At 44.2% G+C, this 16,436-nt stretch overlaps 1 protein-coding gene across 1 annotated transcript in view; it reads left to right on the forward strand.

The window, feature by feature from the left end:
• The window catches only part of ALK (ALK receptor tyrosine kinase), a 676,334-nt gene that overhangs the window by 576,030 nt on the left and 83,868 nt on the right, over positions 1 to 16,436 (forward strand). The window contains exon 9 of the mRNA XM_047852186.1: positions 2,275 to 2,444. Within this exon, the coding sequence (XP_047708142.1) occupies positions 2,275 to 2,444 (170 nt within the window). The remainder of the gene's footprint in view (positions 1 to 2,274; positions 2,445 to 16,436) is intronic.

Genomic DNA, 16,436 nt, shown 5'->3' on the forward strand with positions numbered 1-16,436 from the left:
GGAAGATGTGATAGAGACATACAAAAGAAGTTAGAAGGGAGAAAGTAGAGAGGGAGAGGCACTTTAGGAGGCCATAGAAAGAGCTGAAAGAGCAAGCTATAAAGGACATTGTGAGTGCTACTTTGTTAAAGTAATGAAGATAAAAGCTAGGTTGAGAGAATTTAAAGAAAGCATGGGCAACAAGGAAATAAAAGCAGTTACATGCCAGTTATCCAAGATGTTAACATCTGAATGGGGGTAAAGAAATAGGTTGCACATCAGAGGAGCTAGCTGGATCAGGGATATTTTTCTGGGATGGGTGAACGCTGATCTTTTCTGTAGACAGAAAATCCAAAAGGTACAAAGAGTCTTAAGGTGCTAGAAGTGGTTATTGAGAGAGCAAGGACTGGGGGGGGGGGGGGGGGGGGTAGGGAGGGATATGGGAGATTAACATAGAAGAAAATGAAAGATACAGCTTCCTCTAAGACAGGAAAAGAAGAGAGAAGGTAGATAAATAAACACCTATGCTGAGAAGTAGAAGTAGAAGGAGGAGAGGGAGGAGGAGGAGGCGGAGGAGGAAGAGGAAGAGGAAGGGAGGATAGAAGGGAAGGGAGGGAGGGAGGCAGAGAGGCTGAAGTAGATTGCACCTAATAGAGTAAATCTTTATCAGTAAAGTAAGAATCAAAATAACGGATCAGGAGTTGTGGACCAAAAGGTAACAGCATTAGTGTTTGAGGAAGAGTTTGAAACACCCATTGTTCTATGTGTGTTCAGAAGTCAACTGTGGAAATCAGTGGATGAGTAAGTACCAACAACCATCCAGAGCACTGAGGTTCAACACTCTGATTTCACAGCAGTCCAAATCATCAAATATTCTATGGCCAAGGAGCAAAAGGAGAGAAAGGATGTAGCAAGCAATATTCCAAGCAGGGCACGGGGCATGGGCTAAAGACTGAGAGGGCTTAGTTAGTAGGATTAAAATTTCTAGTCGTGGCATCTAGATTGCACAAGGAAGCCACGTGAGATCAGAAAAAAACAATTGACAGATTTGTTAAATTATCCTGGGAGTACTCATTGAAGACAAGTATTTGCTACACCAGATTTGGGAAATGGGAAAGGTATAAGTGAAGAGGTTATGGTTATAGACCAAGCTTGCCTGACTCAGGCTCTCAGAAGTAGAACAGCACCTAGGCACCCCAGTGCCAGGTGTGACCTTGTTAGTTAAGAGGCCATGTGCAACAAAGTGGGAAGTTCATGGTATATGACCTCTTTGATCAAATTATAAGCAAACCATGAGCTTGGGGACTGGGAGACAAAGGAATGGTGATTTATAGAAGAGAATGTCTTCAAACAATGAGAATCAAAGAAAAGGGGCACATAACAGATGAAAACTACAGTTGCCATAGGACATATTTTACCTTTCATTCCACAACAGCCATTTTTTTTTAATTACGGGATCTAAACAGGAATATTTGGGGCAATTATATGCTATAGTTGTCCTAAGTTTTAAATGTTGTTTACAGATTGTTTCTATCAAACAAAAATATCAGAGACCTTGTTTATAGCATGTACTGATTCTGGGCATGACTGCACTTAAACTCTTTTAGAAATATTCACTATAGTCCCTTTTCATATATCTAGGGAACAATGCCATAGGAACCTTTACTAAAGACGCAATGAAAATATATGATTGTAGCTTCCTTTTGTCAAAGTAGACATCCTAATTCTGAAAGATAACCATCGTAAAGTATCTCGATGAGTAGACTTTTGTCCTGCCTTTGCCTACCAGTGGCCATAAGTATCAAGTCATAGTCTCTGGTTAGCTAACACATGGCATGGTATCTTTCAGATAAGAGTATTAGAGTCTCAATGAGGAAGAAAAATCTATGATACCTAAGGCATTGAAGAAATTGAGTCATAAAATCACTTCTCCAAGGTCACAAAGTGAATCGGGGCCAGACAAGAATCTTCAGAACCGCTTTAAGAAGTTCACTTCATATCCCATTGATTCTTAATATCACCTCAGATGCAGAATCTTGTGAAACTTAGGATCAACCTGAACAAAATTCCAAAATTTTGTCCCTAATTGCCCCTGCCCAGCTCCTTGAATCTTAATGAAAGCCATTTGGAGAGACAATGAATAAGATCAGACAGTCACCAGCTTTCTTCACTGGGCATACCTTGGCTGAGTCTCCAGCAACATGCTTGAGGCTTCAGGTGAGAGTTCTAGGAAGGGGACCTAAGGATTCCTTTTAATATTAACACCTGTTCTTCTGGCTCTGCTCTCCCTTACAGCTCCGAATGTCCTGGCTCATCCGTGGAGTCTTGCAGGGAAACGTCTCCTTGGTCCTGGTGGAGAACAAAACTGGGAAGGAACAAAGTAGAATGGTCTGGCATGTTGCCACTAATGAAGGCTTGAGCCTGTGGCAGTGGACAGTGCTGCCTCTTCTCGATGTGGCTGACAGGTGAGCCTCCACCCATTTCTGTCACTCTCTTTTCTTCTATCAGCCAAGATGCAGAACAGGGTCATGTCTTCCCTCCCCCCATCACCACTACCCAAGACATGCATCCAGATGAACACATACATGTGCATACACACAAATATGAACACATACACACACACACACACACACACACATACACACACACCACTTTCTGCAGACTTGTAGGGAGCACTGAGTTTCTCTGTAGGATTTCTAGGCTAATGAGCACTTATCTCTTGTATCACTAACCTGGCCTGATTCACTGCCTCCAGTATCTGTAGTAGAAATAAAATTCATACTCATGAGTTGAACAACTCATATTACTGCCAAATAATAATCAGGCTTTATATGTATATTTTCTCCTAATTAATGCACTTTGCCTTACTTTCCCATTTGACATTTTATTTATCCCTTATTAACAACAAAATCTGTGACATAGGTAGTACAGACCTCATCACATTCCCCACCCTGCCCTTTCACAAGATTCTCTTCGAGAACCAAAGAGTTATCAGCACCAGCAAGTTGGCATCAGAGTGAGGACTGGTGCTCAGGTCAGTCCAAGTCCAGGACTTTGTGGAGTCAGGTCCCTGAAGCAAGTAGATGAAGGAGAAGGTAAATTCTTCACTAAACAGGGGAGTGATTCTACCAGAGGCCCTGACTCCTATTTAAATTCTATCACTAGTGGCTTTGTGACCTTGAACCTCTCTGAGTCTCAGTTTCCTCATCTTTAAGCTGAGAGGGTTGGACTAGAAGATCATTGACTTTGCATGGCTCTGCAATGGAGAAGTAACCACTGAGATCAACTGCCACTTGTCTCCCTGGGATGGCACCAGTCTGCCACCTGCAGCCAGCCTGGAGCAAGCAGTGCCCAGCCTAGCACAGCAGCTCACATGACTCCTTGATGAATCATACTAAACCCTTGATGGCTGGTGTGCTAATCTGTCCCAGAACAAAATAGGCAGAGGGCAGAGGGTGGGAGTTATTTCTAGAAGGGGGGGCAGATAAGTGGATCTGGAGGGGGAAAGCCAACTTTAACAGGCTAAATATCAAACCCAGCAACCCTAGCTCCTCTGCATTAGACTCTTAAAACCCATCAAATTACCATCCTGATGAATTCGCCTCTGAAAAATGAGGACAAAGAGCTTAAGGCAAGGTGAAGGTGATGCCAGTTGGCATGCAGCTTTGTAAGGATAAAGTTGGGTCTCAAATTCTTCACTGAAACTTCACAGAGTCTGCTATTTCCAAGAGCTCATAACTTCAGCTGTGCTGTCATAGGAAAAAGTGATTGTCCTCACTCTGAGCACTAGTTTCCCACTCCTTCAGATGTGTGTGGGTTAAAGATCAAAGCCCTTGGACATCCTGAGGCACAGTGCTACCCCTAGGACAAATGGATTTAATTAAAGTGGAGGAAGGGGCAGTGTGGGCACTCCCTACAACGGACTGGTCTTTTGTCCTCCGGGATTGTGAGAGTTGTATGCAGGGGATGGAGAACAGGAAGGTGATGGCAGAGCCCTTCCTCCTGGGAGATGCTAAATTAATTCAGATGAATCAAAGGGGTTTTTTTCTCTTCAATCCAGCAAGTCCTCTCTCTTTCATAACCACTCCAGGGGATTTAAAGCAAGTAAGATGTTGACTCTGTTCACTCCCATCCGTGAGAGTTTTGTTTGAAGGAGACTTTGTTCTCAGCCTCCCTCCTCCCTGTTAAAAGCTGTTTACCAGACTGACATTTCCAATATTGGTACTGAGACCAAACTGTCCAGTGGGGATTCAGACAAAGGCCAGCTTGGTTTGTTGATGCCTTGTGACCTAATAAGTGTGCAATTACAGAACACACAAGTGACTCCATTCACCAGGAGCCTGCACACCACTGACATGCTCTGATGTAGGAAGCTACTCCCCCCACCCAGAGCTAAAGATGATATAGAAGGCATCAAGACCCAGAGGTAAATGGAACTGCAGGAGAAGGAGGCATGGCAGTTTTCAGTTGCTAAAATCGCTTACCAGTAGAAGTGACTGGCCCATAAAACTAAAAAAGCACTGTGGATAAAAGACCATAGGCTTTAGGATCAGATAGTCCCAAGTTTAAAACTGTCTCCAACACTCACTAGTTGTGTGACCCCAACCAATCACTGAACCTCTCTGGGCCTTGGTGGCCACATCTGTAAAGTATCATCACAGTACAACTTCACGGCGTTGTTATGAGACTAAATAAAATGACTGTCAAAAGCATCTATATATAGTAAGTATCAATGAATTTTATTCCCCACATCCTCCACCCTCATCCCTCAGTTATGTAGCCTCAGATAACTTATTGGGAAAAAAGTAGCACAAGTCACAACCACTGATCTTCCAAGTCAAGTCATGTTGTATAAAACAGAGATAATAAAGTTTACTCTGAGGCTTAGAGAGTAAAGTTCTTGGTAAGCTTCCTGGCCCACAGTAAGTGCTCAGTCAGTGATAACTACTAATAATAACTACAATATAATAATAACAATAACAATAACAATAATAATAATAATAATAATAATAATCTCCCCACCTGATGCCTCAGAAGAGGCTGGGATGGACCATTTAGCAATAATAACTAGTCATGCAACCCTAAGATGATAGAGGTGAGTGTTTTTCTGAATTTTCTGTCATCAGTGTTGTGTAGACTCCTTCTAAGGGGAAGGAGCAAGAAACATATTCTTCCTTTTCCTCCTAGAGAGAGTGAGCTATAGCTGCCAGATTGCCAGAAAATGAAAATGGGAGGAGGGAGAAGTAGAGGAAGGAAATATATAAGGGAAAGAGAAGGAAAATGGATAAAAGACAAAGAACTCTCCTCTCCCCCCACCTTTAGGTAGTCACTAGCTCCTGTACCACCTGCTTCCTTAGGCAAGTTCTGACTTCAGCTGTTCAGCACTCACATCGTGGACAGCTCCTCAATCAAGGACCTTGAAAGGAGCAGGAACTTTATTCCCAATGTTGGCCCAAATCTCTTCCAATCCTAGGGTCTCCAACATTACATTACATTGTATGCATTACAGAGTTTTTTGAAGCAGCTTTATTAGGGTTTACAGGTTAGCTCTAAAGAGCTCCCATCTTTTAGATACTTCTTTCAGTTCAGTTATACTTTGCTAGATTCTTACAGGTTTTTGTACCTTCCATTCTCTTCACATGACATGTTCTTCCTCTACTTTCCTTTTCCCTAACTGCCACTCTTCCTTCACTTTTTAAAGACCTCTAGACTGGGGCGCCTGGGTGGCGCAGTCGGTTGAGCGTCCGACTTCAGCCAGGTCATGATCTTGCGGTCCGTGAGTTCGAGCCCCGCGTCAGGCTCTGGGCTGATGGCTCAGAGCCTGGAGCCTGCTTCTGATTCTGTGTCTCCCTCTCTCTCTGCCCCTCCCCCATTCATGCTCTGTCTCTCTCTGTCCCAAAAATAAATAAACGTTGGAAAAAAAAAAAAAAAAAAAGACCTCTAGACTATAGTACACCTACAATATATTCTCGTGGCTCCTGAAATATCTCTATAATTTGTCACTATTTACTATCTATTTTTTTAATACCTGAATATACACATTAACAAGGTAGAGCTCAGATCTGTCTTATATATCACTGTTCCTTGAACATCTAGAACCATTCCTAACACACACATCATATGTCCAACAAATATGTGTTTACAGAATGATGTGTTGAGAGAAATTGCATACATTTCCAAATTCCAGCTGAATTAACTGAGAATTTCACTTACTGGAATCCATCTAACATTCTTCTTGTGTTCAATCTAACAAAACAGATAAAATCACATTACAATAAATACTGCTGCAAAGTGTTCTGTATACCAAAGCAACACCTGTGTCCCATCAGATGAAATCAACCAGCATTTATTATTCTTATAGCAAGGAATTTTCTTTAGAGACTTGGCTGGTACCTGGACTTCCTTTATCTCTGGTCACTGCTCTGTCAGAATCACTTTATAAGAAAGACTTTGATCCTAATTGTGTGCCCTAATCCTTTGGAGTAGAGAGATCTGGAGCTGAGCACTTGAGAGCAAAGAGCTACATTCACATTGCTGCCACCACATAGTAGTCTTTCTGTGAAAGCTCAGAGAATATGCCATCGGTATATTAAGGCTTATAATGGGGAGACACTGATCCATGGAATGGTATTTCTTCTGTCCATTTACAAACAGGCAAAGGAATAGGAATAACGCCATAGTCTGTCATCATTATGAAGTGATATTAACCATAAATCCATATTATAAAGAGTAACGAGAAAAATCTTCATGAGTAGTGCCCATGATGTTTTGAGCAATAGCAACACCCCTGGAATACAGATATGTTCTTTCAAGGTAATTTTGAAGGGCAGCACCAATTCAAATATTGGCTCAATGTGTGCTTAAAAGTTATCTCATTACTTTACAGCCACCTCATATAGCTAGTTTTCTTTATTCTCTCCCCCATTCAATTGCCATTCTTTCTGTTGGAATTAATTCTATCTTTACTCAAATGGACGAAAGGCAAGTTCTCTTCCCTCAATCTGTCAGTCTTTTATAAGGACATACACCTAGTTTTCCTCTTTATAATAATATATCCTAGTAAATTAAGCACAATGTTCCCACACCATCTTAAGCTCTGACACGCTCACAGAGCAGAAGCAGGTGCTAAGTTGACTCATTACAAGATAGATTTCAAAACACTATGGATCAAAGCTTGTCCCACAAATCACTGCCATCATACAGCCAAATAGAAAGTACATAACCTAATGTTCATGTGGAGGCTCTATTCCCCAGCATTATCATTATAAAGGCTTTTAGCCATATCCTATATACATAGTCTAACAAGAAAAAATGTTCCCTCTGGAAATATTTAGATTTCTGTTCCTTTTGTATCCTTTGTCCTAAAAGACAAGTAGTGTGTTTGACAAATGCATCTTTCAAATGGAATCAGTTAAACTGAGAGTTATGTCTTTATGTACTTAGGCCAAATTCCACAGAGCCAAGATTTTTCTCATATCCCATTCTTGTTTCTCATCCACAGAATCTCCACTTTACATAGGGTGCTATCAGTAACAATACTGCCCCTTTGTGTAGTATCTTTCGGTGATGAGAAAGGCATTAGAGGGGCATTTTCATCATTTATTACCTGAGTAGAGAGGCAATTAACTTCCAGGGAGAGGAAATCCAGAAATTTCCAATGAACCTCAGTTTGCAGGTCTAAACACACTCCTAAAAAGTTGTGTTTAATTCAGATTTTTTAAAATCTGAACCAATCTGTAAATTGAACCAAAGCTTCCTCATAGAGCCATGAGAAGAGTTAGAAATGATAATGACCGGAGCCAGCATTTGTTAATGCCAGTCACTGTAACAAGTAGTTAACATGCATTATCTCATTCCATCCTTAAAACATCCCTTGGGATAGATACCAAAATTAATCCCCCTTTTTATAAGAGGAATATGAGGTCTAAAGAGGTTAAATAATTTTCTCTTAGCCCTTAGGCTGGTCTACTTCTATGTACATGCCTGAGGAAATGAAGACACAGTGCTTGGCATGTAATAGAAAACTTGATAAGTGATAGCCATTGTTATTAACAAAACATTTTGGTTTGGGATTTTTTAGGCCACACCCCTTATTCATTCTGATTTAGTTTATTGTCTTCCCTTTTCACCATCTACCACTGAAACCCATCGTCTTAATTCTGCAGCCCAGCTCCTGCTAAAGACCATTTCCCACCCAGCCCTTACCTGCCTGCCTTCTCTCATCTCCAGCCCAGGCAGCATCACCAGCACAGGGAGATTCTCTTCTTTTTCTTCTGGAACACAATGGCCCCTTCCCCATGTGGTTTTTCAAGTCACCGCTCTAGCATGCCTTTGACTATTTCCACTTTAGAGCTAGGCATAAGTCCTAATAGGCATTTTTCATTTGCAAATGTAGTAATGTGCCATGTCTAACAAAAGCATAAAAATAAAATACATTTAGTTATACATTTAACAAACCACCCTCTAGTAGAGAATACAGTTCACTTCCATAAGGACTGACACAGAAAGTCGAGGTCATATAATGCCTACATGGTCCCCAGGAGAAGCCAGTGAAAGGTCAGGCCCTGCCTGGGTTTTTCACCTTATGCCTGCCTTCCTTTCTGTGAAAGTTTCCATTTATAGCTGCTTTGCCTCCACCAGTCCTTCCCCAGAAAGGAGAGATGCCTATGAAAGAAGAAGATGTCACCCCTGTAAACCCAACACACCAGTATCGGCTACTCCTCTGCTGGACAGGCTACATTTCATGGTCACAACAGCTCCTGGACCACCCTACACTCTGCCCCCTGTCCCTTGCCCATAGCAGCCTTGCACCTGCCTCCCAGAGTGCTCTACCCCCTCACAACTCGAGGCGCCCACTCTGTCCCACACTTCTGGGTGGCTGGGGGAGAGGTCATCCCCATTTTCAGGTGAGAATACAGAGGCACAGAGGGGTTAAATCAAGGTCCTACAGGTAGTTAAACATAGAGGCTCTTTCTTAGAGCTCCTTCTATCTCCTTTCAGTCCACCAGAGAACACCTGTGGATGCTCCAGTGTAAAATGGTACTAACCTCCAAAATCATCCAGATATTATGTATTTATCCAGCCAACACTTACTGCCCTACTTGGTGCCAAGTGACAAACTTACCTGGACAAGTAATGTATTTCAGCCCTCTAGGAATGTCATCTATAGGGGGAGCCTGGTAGGAAAACAGACCTTTGTATCAAAGGACAGTAAGAGCCAGAGAAGAGGGAAGTACAGACAGAGAGAACAGCATGAGGCTCAATAAGCCACAGCTGTTGGAGCTCCTCACTTCCAAACAGGCTCCTCTCTGGTAGCCAGTTTGGGGTTCTCCCTCTGCTAGATATGTCCATGCCAACAGAAGAGCAATGACTGTCACCTTGGGTAGCCTGCATTTGTTCATTCACTCACTACCAACAGATGCACATCAGGCACTCACTCGGTAGTGGCTCCGTAGGCTTCAAAGTCAGAGGTGAGGGCAGAGGGAAGGGGAAGATCTCAAGGGTCTGCTTTCTCAGGTGGTGCCTACCTGTCCTGAGTGAGTCTGACTACCCTGAGTCCATGTACACAGGCAAAAAAACCCAGCACTTCTAGGGCCCTTAAAATAGTGGGTAAAGAAAAAAAAAAGGTGTTTTCTGCCCCTAACCAGCTGTGGCAGTGCAAGTGTCCCTTCCTGAAGCTACAGGGGCTGGGGATCTCAGCATGCTTATTCACATCAGCCTGAGTCCGTTTTCTGCACTAGGAGAAAATGGTAGGCTCCAGGGTAAATTTAGGTGAAGCAGGGTGCATAGCACTGAGTAAACCCAGCAAGCTCAGAGCTCTTCATGGAAAACTTGACTTTGCTCTCCTTACCTTCCCCAGAGAGATGAGGAAGCTAGCATCCCAGAGCACTAGACCACACTCCTTGAATCCACTTTGCCTTACTCAGGCATGTCCCTAGTCCTCGAGTGGTATAGAGTGTGAACTAAGTGATGATTGTAGTTGTGAAGGAAGGGTACTTCTGAGTCCTGCAGCCAGACAAGGGCTAACTTTACCCATAATCCTACTCAAAGAAGTGAGTTAGTCATCAACCCAACCATGTCAGATACATGGAGAACACCTAAGCAAATAGGTTTGTGCTACACGATATGTTAGTTGGGTAACACTACTCAAAGTAACATTAAACTTCCAATCCTCAAGGATGTACAAAAGAAATTCATTTCTTGCTCATTTGAAATCCAAAATTAGTGTGCTAGTTGAATAGTGACTTTCCATCTTGTCCTTCAGGGGCCCAGCCTCCTTCTCCCTGTGGCTCAATCCTTTTCTCCAGTTTTGGAATCCTTTGCATTAAGACAGCCAATGGAGAAAGGGCATGGGAGGGGTTCTCATATAGGAAGATTTTTGTGAGTCATTACTTCATCTCATTTTCCATTGGCTAGAACTCAGTCACAAGATCATACTTAACTGCAAGGGATGCTGAGAAATGTAGTCTAGCTCTGTGTCCAGAAGAAGGGAAAATGAATTTGATGGGGGGAAAATGATGTATCTCGGAATAAGCCAAGGAATACAGCCTTTATCTCTGGGCATCTATCAGAGTGTCACTTGAGAATACCAATTCCTTATTTAGCTACTCTGACCATTGATTAGTCTTCTCCTAGAACCTTAATAATTCAAGGCTGAAATCAATTCCAGGATTTATTCTAAAGCATGAATGTTTCATTCCCAAAATTTTATGATGTAGCAAAACCTTACTTTTTGGCAGAAATCACCCCAGAATTTCTTTTACTGAATTTCTCCTTTCTTAAAGCAATTTTGATATTTGACCACACTTGGAAGTCATTGACACAAAATGTCAGATTCAGATGTCTTGTGGGCAAGACAGGGAATTGAGTGACTAGGGAAATGTCATTGTCACATCATCAGCAAACATATTTTAAGCCCCCATCAAGCACAGAGGATGGAAAGGGGTATATGACCCAGCCTCTTGCCAGTCACAAGGCCTGCATGCTAGGGGATTGGGGGAGACACAGAGCATATGCAATGAGAGGGAAACAGCAACACATGAAGTATTGTGCAGAGGCTGACAGCATGGTCTGTGTTCAGATGGCATGGTGACCTCCATGTCAGGGAGGATGAAATGGAGAACACAAATTATTATAAGGTGGTGGACCCTGTGGAAAATTTAGATCTTCCTGAAGTGGGAAAGGAATAAGAGCATTCCAAAGAAGGCCATCAGGGTGAGTGGAGGCTTATAGGCAAGAATGTTTTATGTGGGTTCAAGAGTAGCCAACTAGGTCATATCAGAGAATCCTGAGCAATCTCCTTGGGAGAAGGTGAGCAAGGATATTAGGCCACATATTTTGGACTCTGCACTGTTGGTAATAGCCATTGAGTACAGAGATGGGAAACCAGAACAAGGAGACTATTGAAGGCTCTGTGAGGGACCAAATGTGAAATGCTTTGAGCCTGGAAGTGGGACTTAGAAAGGGGGAAGATGGGCTGGGGGAGAAGAAGCTGCCACCTTCCACATGGCACCATTGGCCCAGGACAGCCTTGGGCTGGCCCTCTGAGAATAGTGGAAGAAATGTGGCTGGTGGCTCAGCAATGCAATGTGCAGCCAGGCATAGATATATACAAATCAAACATTCATAACTCTGAAAGGATCTGGTCCTGTTTCTTTCTCAGGAAATATCCCAGATCACTGGAGCAAAGAGTAGATTAGCAATTCTGAGCTTTAAATCCTATTTCTAACACTGATTTACTGTGACGTTTGGGACAAGTTGTTGCTTTTGATTGCTAAGTTTCTACAATCAAGAGTGCAAAACAGTGAGACGGATCCTGCCTGTGAGCCTGGTTTTAAGAAGTAGTCGCTCAAAATGGCAATAAGTGAACCCCTTTAGAATAGCAGGATGTTTGGATCAGCTCAAGATTTTCTTGGTAATAGCCACAGCTCAATTTACAAGTCAACAGATGCACATATTTTTCATAACTCTTAGTGCCTCTGAAAATGTAAACCTATGTTCTCGGCCCTTCTCTCCCCAAGCACAAAGTTTGGAATTTAGGGGATAACTAGGCTGCTGATATTTGAAACAAAGCAGAATCCAGTTCTATACATGCTTTTCTCTAGGACTTCACTGGCGTTCACCACTTCCGCTCTCACTTCTGTGCAGGTGGCACATCATCTTTATCTCACCTGAGTCCCATACCTGGGTTTCTAGCTGCCTGATTGGCATCCTGCCCACACCTTCAATATGCCTCCTCCTGTGTGATTCTTCTGTCCAAAGCCCTACCATTATCCTAGGCATTCAGTTCTTCAAAGTCTTTCTTAACTTCTCTCTCACTACCCAGATTCAGTGTTTCCCCAGGTTGTACATTCTAGCTCTATAGGGGCAGAACTTAAAAGGTATTTAGAAATACCCTAGTCACTGAATAATATGAATCACAAGTCATATGAATTCCTCAAGGTCAAGGTTGATGTCTTTCTTGTGCATCTCTATATTCCCAGCTGCAGACAGCGTGCCTGAACTCATAGTAGGTGCTCAAATAATCTTTGTTCAAAGCCAGAGGGGGAGATATGGAATTTATAACACTACCTGAGGAAGCACAGATTTCTAAAAATATATATAAAACAGGAACAATGAATCAGAATCTCCCATGTTAAAGAAAAGCTTCCACTGTGAAAATACCCACATTACATAGGTATTTTTTTAAAAATCCAAGATGGTGCCAGGGTGCTTGGGTGGTTTAGTTGGTTAAATGTGACTCGATGTCGGCTCAGGTCATGACCTCATAGTTTGTGGGATCGAGCCTCATATCGGGCTCTGCACTGACAGCTCAGAGCCTGCTTAGGATTGATATTCTCTCTCTCTCTCTCTCAAAATAAGTAAATAAACTTAAAAAAAAATTTTTTTTCAACGTTTATTTATTTTTGGGTCAGAGAGAGACAGAGCATGAACGGGGGAGGGGCAGAGAGAGAGGGAGACACAGAATGGGAAACAGGCTCCAGGCTCTGAGCCATCAGTCCAGAGCCTGACGTGGGGCTCGAACTCCCGGACCGCGAGATCGTGACCTGGCTGAAGTCGGACGCTTAACCGACTGCGCCACCCAGGCGCCCCTAAAAATATAAATAAAATTAAAAAAAGATCGTGCCTAACAAATTTCAGTGACTTGCCCAGAGTCCTACCAACTATGTAGCCCAGAATTCACTCCACTCTACCTTTTGAAACTCAGCCCTCACCAAGCAGAGAAAGCTGGTAATTCAGGCTCATAAAGATATTTGTCAGGATAGAAGGAAACCAGCAACCACCCTTTTCCTCTGTCTTCCCACCTTGGAGGGCACCTCCATCTCTGGCACTACCTCAGCTCTCAAACCATAAGCTGACACAGCAGCAAAGAGAAGAGGAAGAGGTCAGTGTTAGAAATGTCTCTGGAAGATGGAATGGACTTCTCAGTCTCTTGAAAAGAATGACTGCAGATTCCTTCTAGCTTTGGACAGCCCTCCAGGCGCCCAGTTGCTCCTACGGCCCAGGAAGAGCTTAATATACATGACCCACAATGAGAAATGAAAGAGCAATATGGGAACTTGCCAGAGAAGGGCTTCTCCCCGCCCTGAAGTCTGGTGGAACACCCATGTGGCAGGAGACCTTTCAGATTGGTGGCAAGCCAGGGCAAATGTGGGAACCAGAACCATTAGTCACAGACAGCCAGTGCCTGGAAGCCTGGGACTGAGATTGTTGAAGAGTGTGAGTGATTCTCCGTGCTTGCTCAGCCTGGCTGAAAACTCATTTTCTCCCCTATTCTACTGCAAAGGGCTCCCTCACAGAAGCCAATTCATTGCGAAAGATCTCTATGGCCCTTGGCAACCTTGGAATCACTCTGTATGGACTTTTCCTCACTGCTCTTGGTGTCATTATGCCCAGGGAGAAACCAAATCAGAAGATGGTAAATTACTTCTGAGAGTCGGGGTTGAGCAGGAAGAGAGGGTGCTCCCAACTACTGAGTCTGGCCTTTAATGTCCAGGCCCACTTTACTGTGTGAGAGCCAAAGGCTTCTAGAGTCAGGCAGGGCACACGTGTCCAGCCCTACCCATGTTGATCCCAGACAGGCTGGTCCCAGGATCCCAAAGCTGGCCATCGGCCCCTCCTTTTCAACTGGTAACTGAAGTCAATTATGCAGATAATAGGATGGATGCGGCAGGGCTTTTTCATCACATACATTATTCTAATAGAAATGCATACCGCGATCCAAGCTTTGTGACAGTCCATTTTAGAAGACTTTTGCCGAGCAAATCAAGTGCGCAGTGAGAAATCGGAGAAAGCATTTTTCCTCAGCAGTATCTGCCCTCTCTCTCCTAAGCAGCCAGAGCCCAGACAAGTCCCAGCTGCAAAAGGGGATGCAGAACTCTCCCCCTCTTCTGAGCCCACTAAATGGTCCAGAGGAATCTGAGACACGGTGCCCATCCGTTAAATAAATGCTTTTTACCCAAGCCAGCCATTCTTTCTTGCTCTCTCTCTAAAGCATTGCTATTCCCTCAGTCCACATTCAGACACACACCTTTTTGTCAGCTACTTAAAATCATTAAGTGAACTTAATTAGGTTTGTCAATCCCTAAGGCTGGCAGAGTGGCAAATAAGGCACTATATTCACTGTCCATTAGCAGTCTGTTGTCTGAACGAGACTGCGTGTTTTCTGAGCTGTGCACGAGCAGCTTTAGCATTTTCTATGCAAAGATCTGCCCAGTGAGTCTGGGAGATACCGAATTTCAAGGCCGTCCCCTCTAAACCTGGCCCACTGCCCCAGTGGCCGCCTCCCAGGATCCCCTGAGGCCAATTTTCAACAGGCCTCTCTGTAAAGCTGAGCATGACAGAGTCACGGGGTGCGTTCTCTAGGCAAAGACTGGCTCCAACCAAGATCTCTAGCCAAGTCTGTTGTATCAACAAGCTCCAAACCCCACCAGCTGAGGAAAAAAAGAAAAAAACAACAATAACCCATGCAATCAAAAATGTCATCTTTGGAGAAATTGAAAGAACTGAGCAGGTGTGAACTATTGAGTGGCAGGGAGAGAAATCCATGCTAAGGCTATAAAGACCTCAGCTGCCATGTTTTTAAACAGCACAGATCAGTGAGGGAGTTTGAGGATCCCCAAAGAGCTGGCTCTTCCCTTCTCCTTGACTGGGCTGCCCATGAAGAGGGAGAGCTAAGCTCTACCAGCCATGGGGGCTCAGCTTTCTTTCTCCATACAGAGCTAAGGCTTTGGGATAAGGGCAGTGGAATACCTATATGTTTGTTGGAACCACTTGGCCCCATAATCCTGGCAGTAATGTGGCATGGACCTTGCCTTCCCTTAGACCCAGAGTCGTCCACCTGGTACATGCTAGAACTTTCCCCCAATTCTAGAGCAGTCCAATTGGTACATGCTAGAACCTCCTGTCAGTCTCAGGGCAGTCCACCTGGTACATGCTAGAACTTTCCCTCATTACCAAAGCAGTCCATCTGGTATATGCTACAACTCAAGACCTGAGGCCACAGCTGACCCTGGAGAGTGACTTGGCATCTGTACAGGAGACCAAAACAGGAAAGACTGGTTGCACCAGAAAGACTGAGAGCCTTGAGAAGGCCTCACCCATCTTCAGCAGGGAGCGGGGAGCAGAGCCAGGAGCAATCTCTTCTTCACATGAAGTTCAGCTAAAGACACACAACCAGGTACCATCCAAACAGAAAATCCTGGATCTGGGTGGTCCCGATGGCCATCTGGCCTCTTGGCTAGTGCCTCCCACAGAAAAGAAACTCGCAGATTGGTTTTGCTGCCCCCTCTCTGCCCCAACACCTACCTTCCCCTGACCCCATTCACAAACTTCCTCTGCTTCACCCCTGCCCTCCCCACACCCCAGCATGAGCCACCTTTGTCCCCCCTGTCCCTTCCTGCAGCCTCAGGAGTCTGGAGCATTTGGGGAGCAAGGGTTGGCAGTGTGGCCTTTCGAGTGGACAGAGGCAGCATTGCATGTTTACATCTGATCTGACATCTGATTGAGTCTTCCCTGATTGTTAGGAGTGTTCCTGACTCAAAATATGTGCAATTCCCGGTGTCAATCAAACTCTTTTAAACAGCAGCTGCCACTGCCGTTGCCTTGCAGCGCACTTTAGAGACTCTTCTATTTAGAAACCATTCCAGCTCCAGCGTACATCATGCCTTCCATGCTAAGAGGCCCAGTGGCTGGTTGAGAAGCTTGCAGTCCTAATCTCTCAGTAATGATGAAGGACGGCAGAGAGAGGGGTGGGAGAGCGTGCAGCCTCCCTGGAAGGGCCCAGTTAGGGCAAAACAGGGATTTTTGTCCCTCTCCCCCACACTCAGTGGGTGCACACATGTAATTTACTTGCTCAGGCACCCACGGCCTCCTGGAAGCTACCCCCATGGTGCTCAGCACCTGGCCTGGCTCCTCAGCCTGTGGATGACAGATTCGGAGATGGTGACCCAGAGAGG

This window comes from Prionailurus viverrinus, chromosome A3 (assembly GCF_022837055.1).
Source record: "Prionailurus viverrinus isolate Anna chromosome A3, UM_Priviv_1.0, whole genome shotgun sequence".
In the NCBI taxonomy this organism is placed as follows: domain Eukaryota; kingdom Metazoa; phylum Chordata; class Mammalia; order Carnivora; family Felidae; genus Prionailurus; species Prionailurus viverrinus.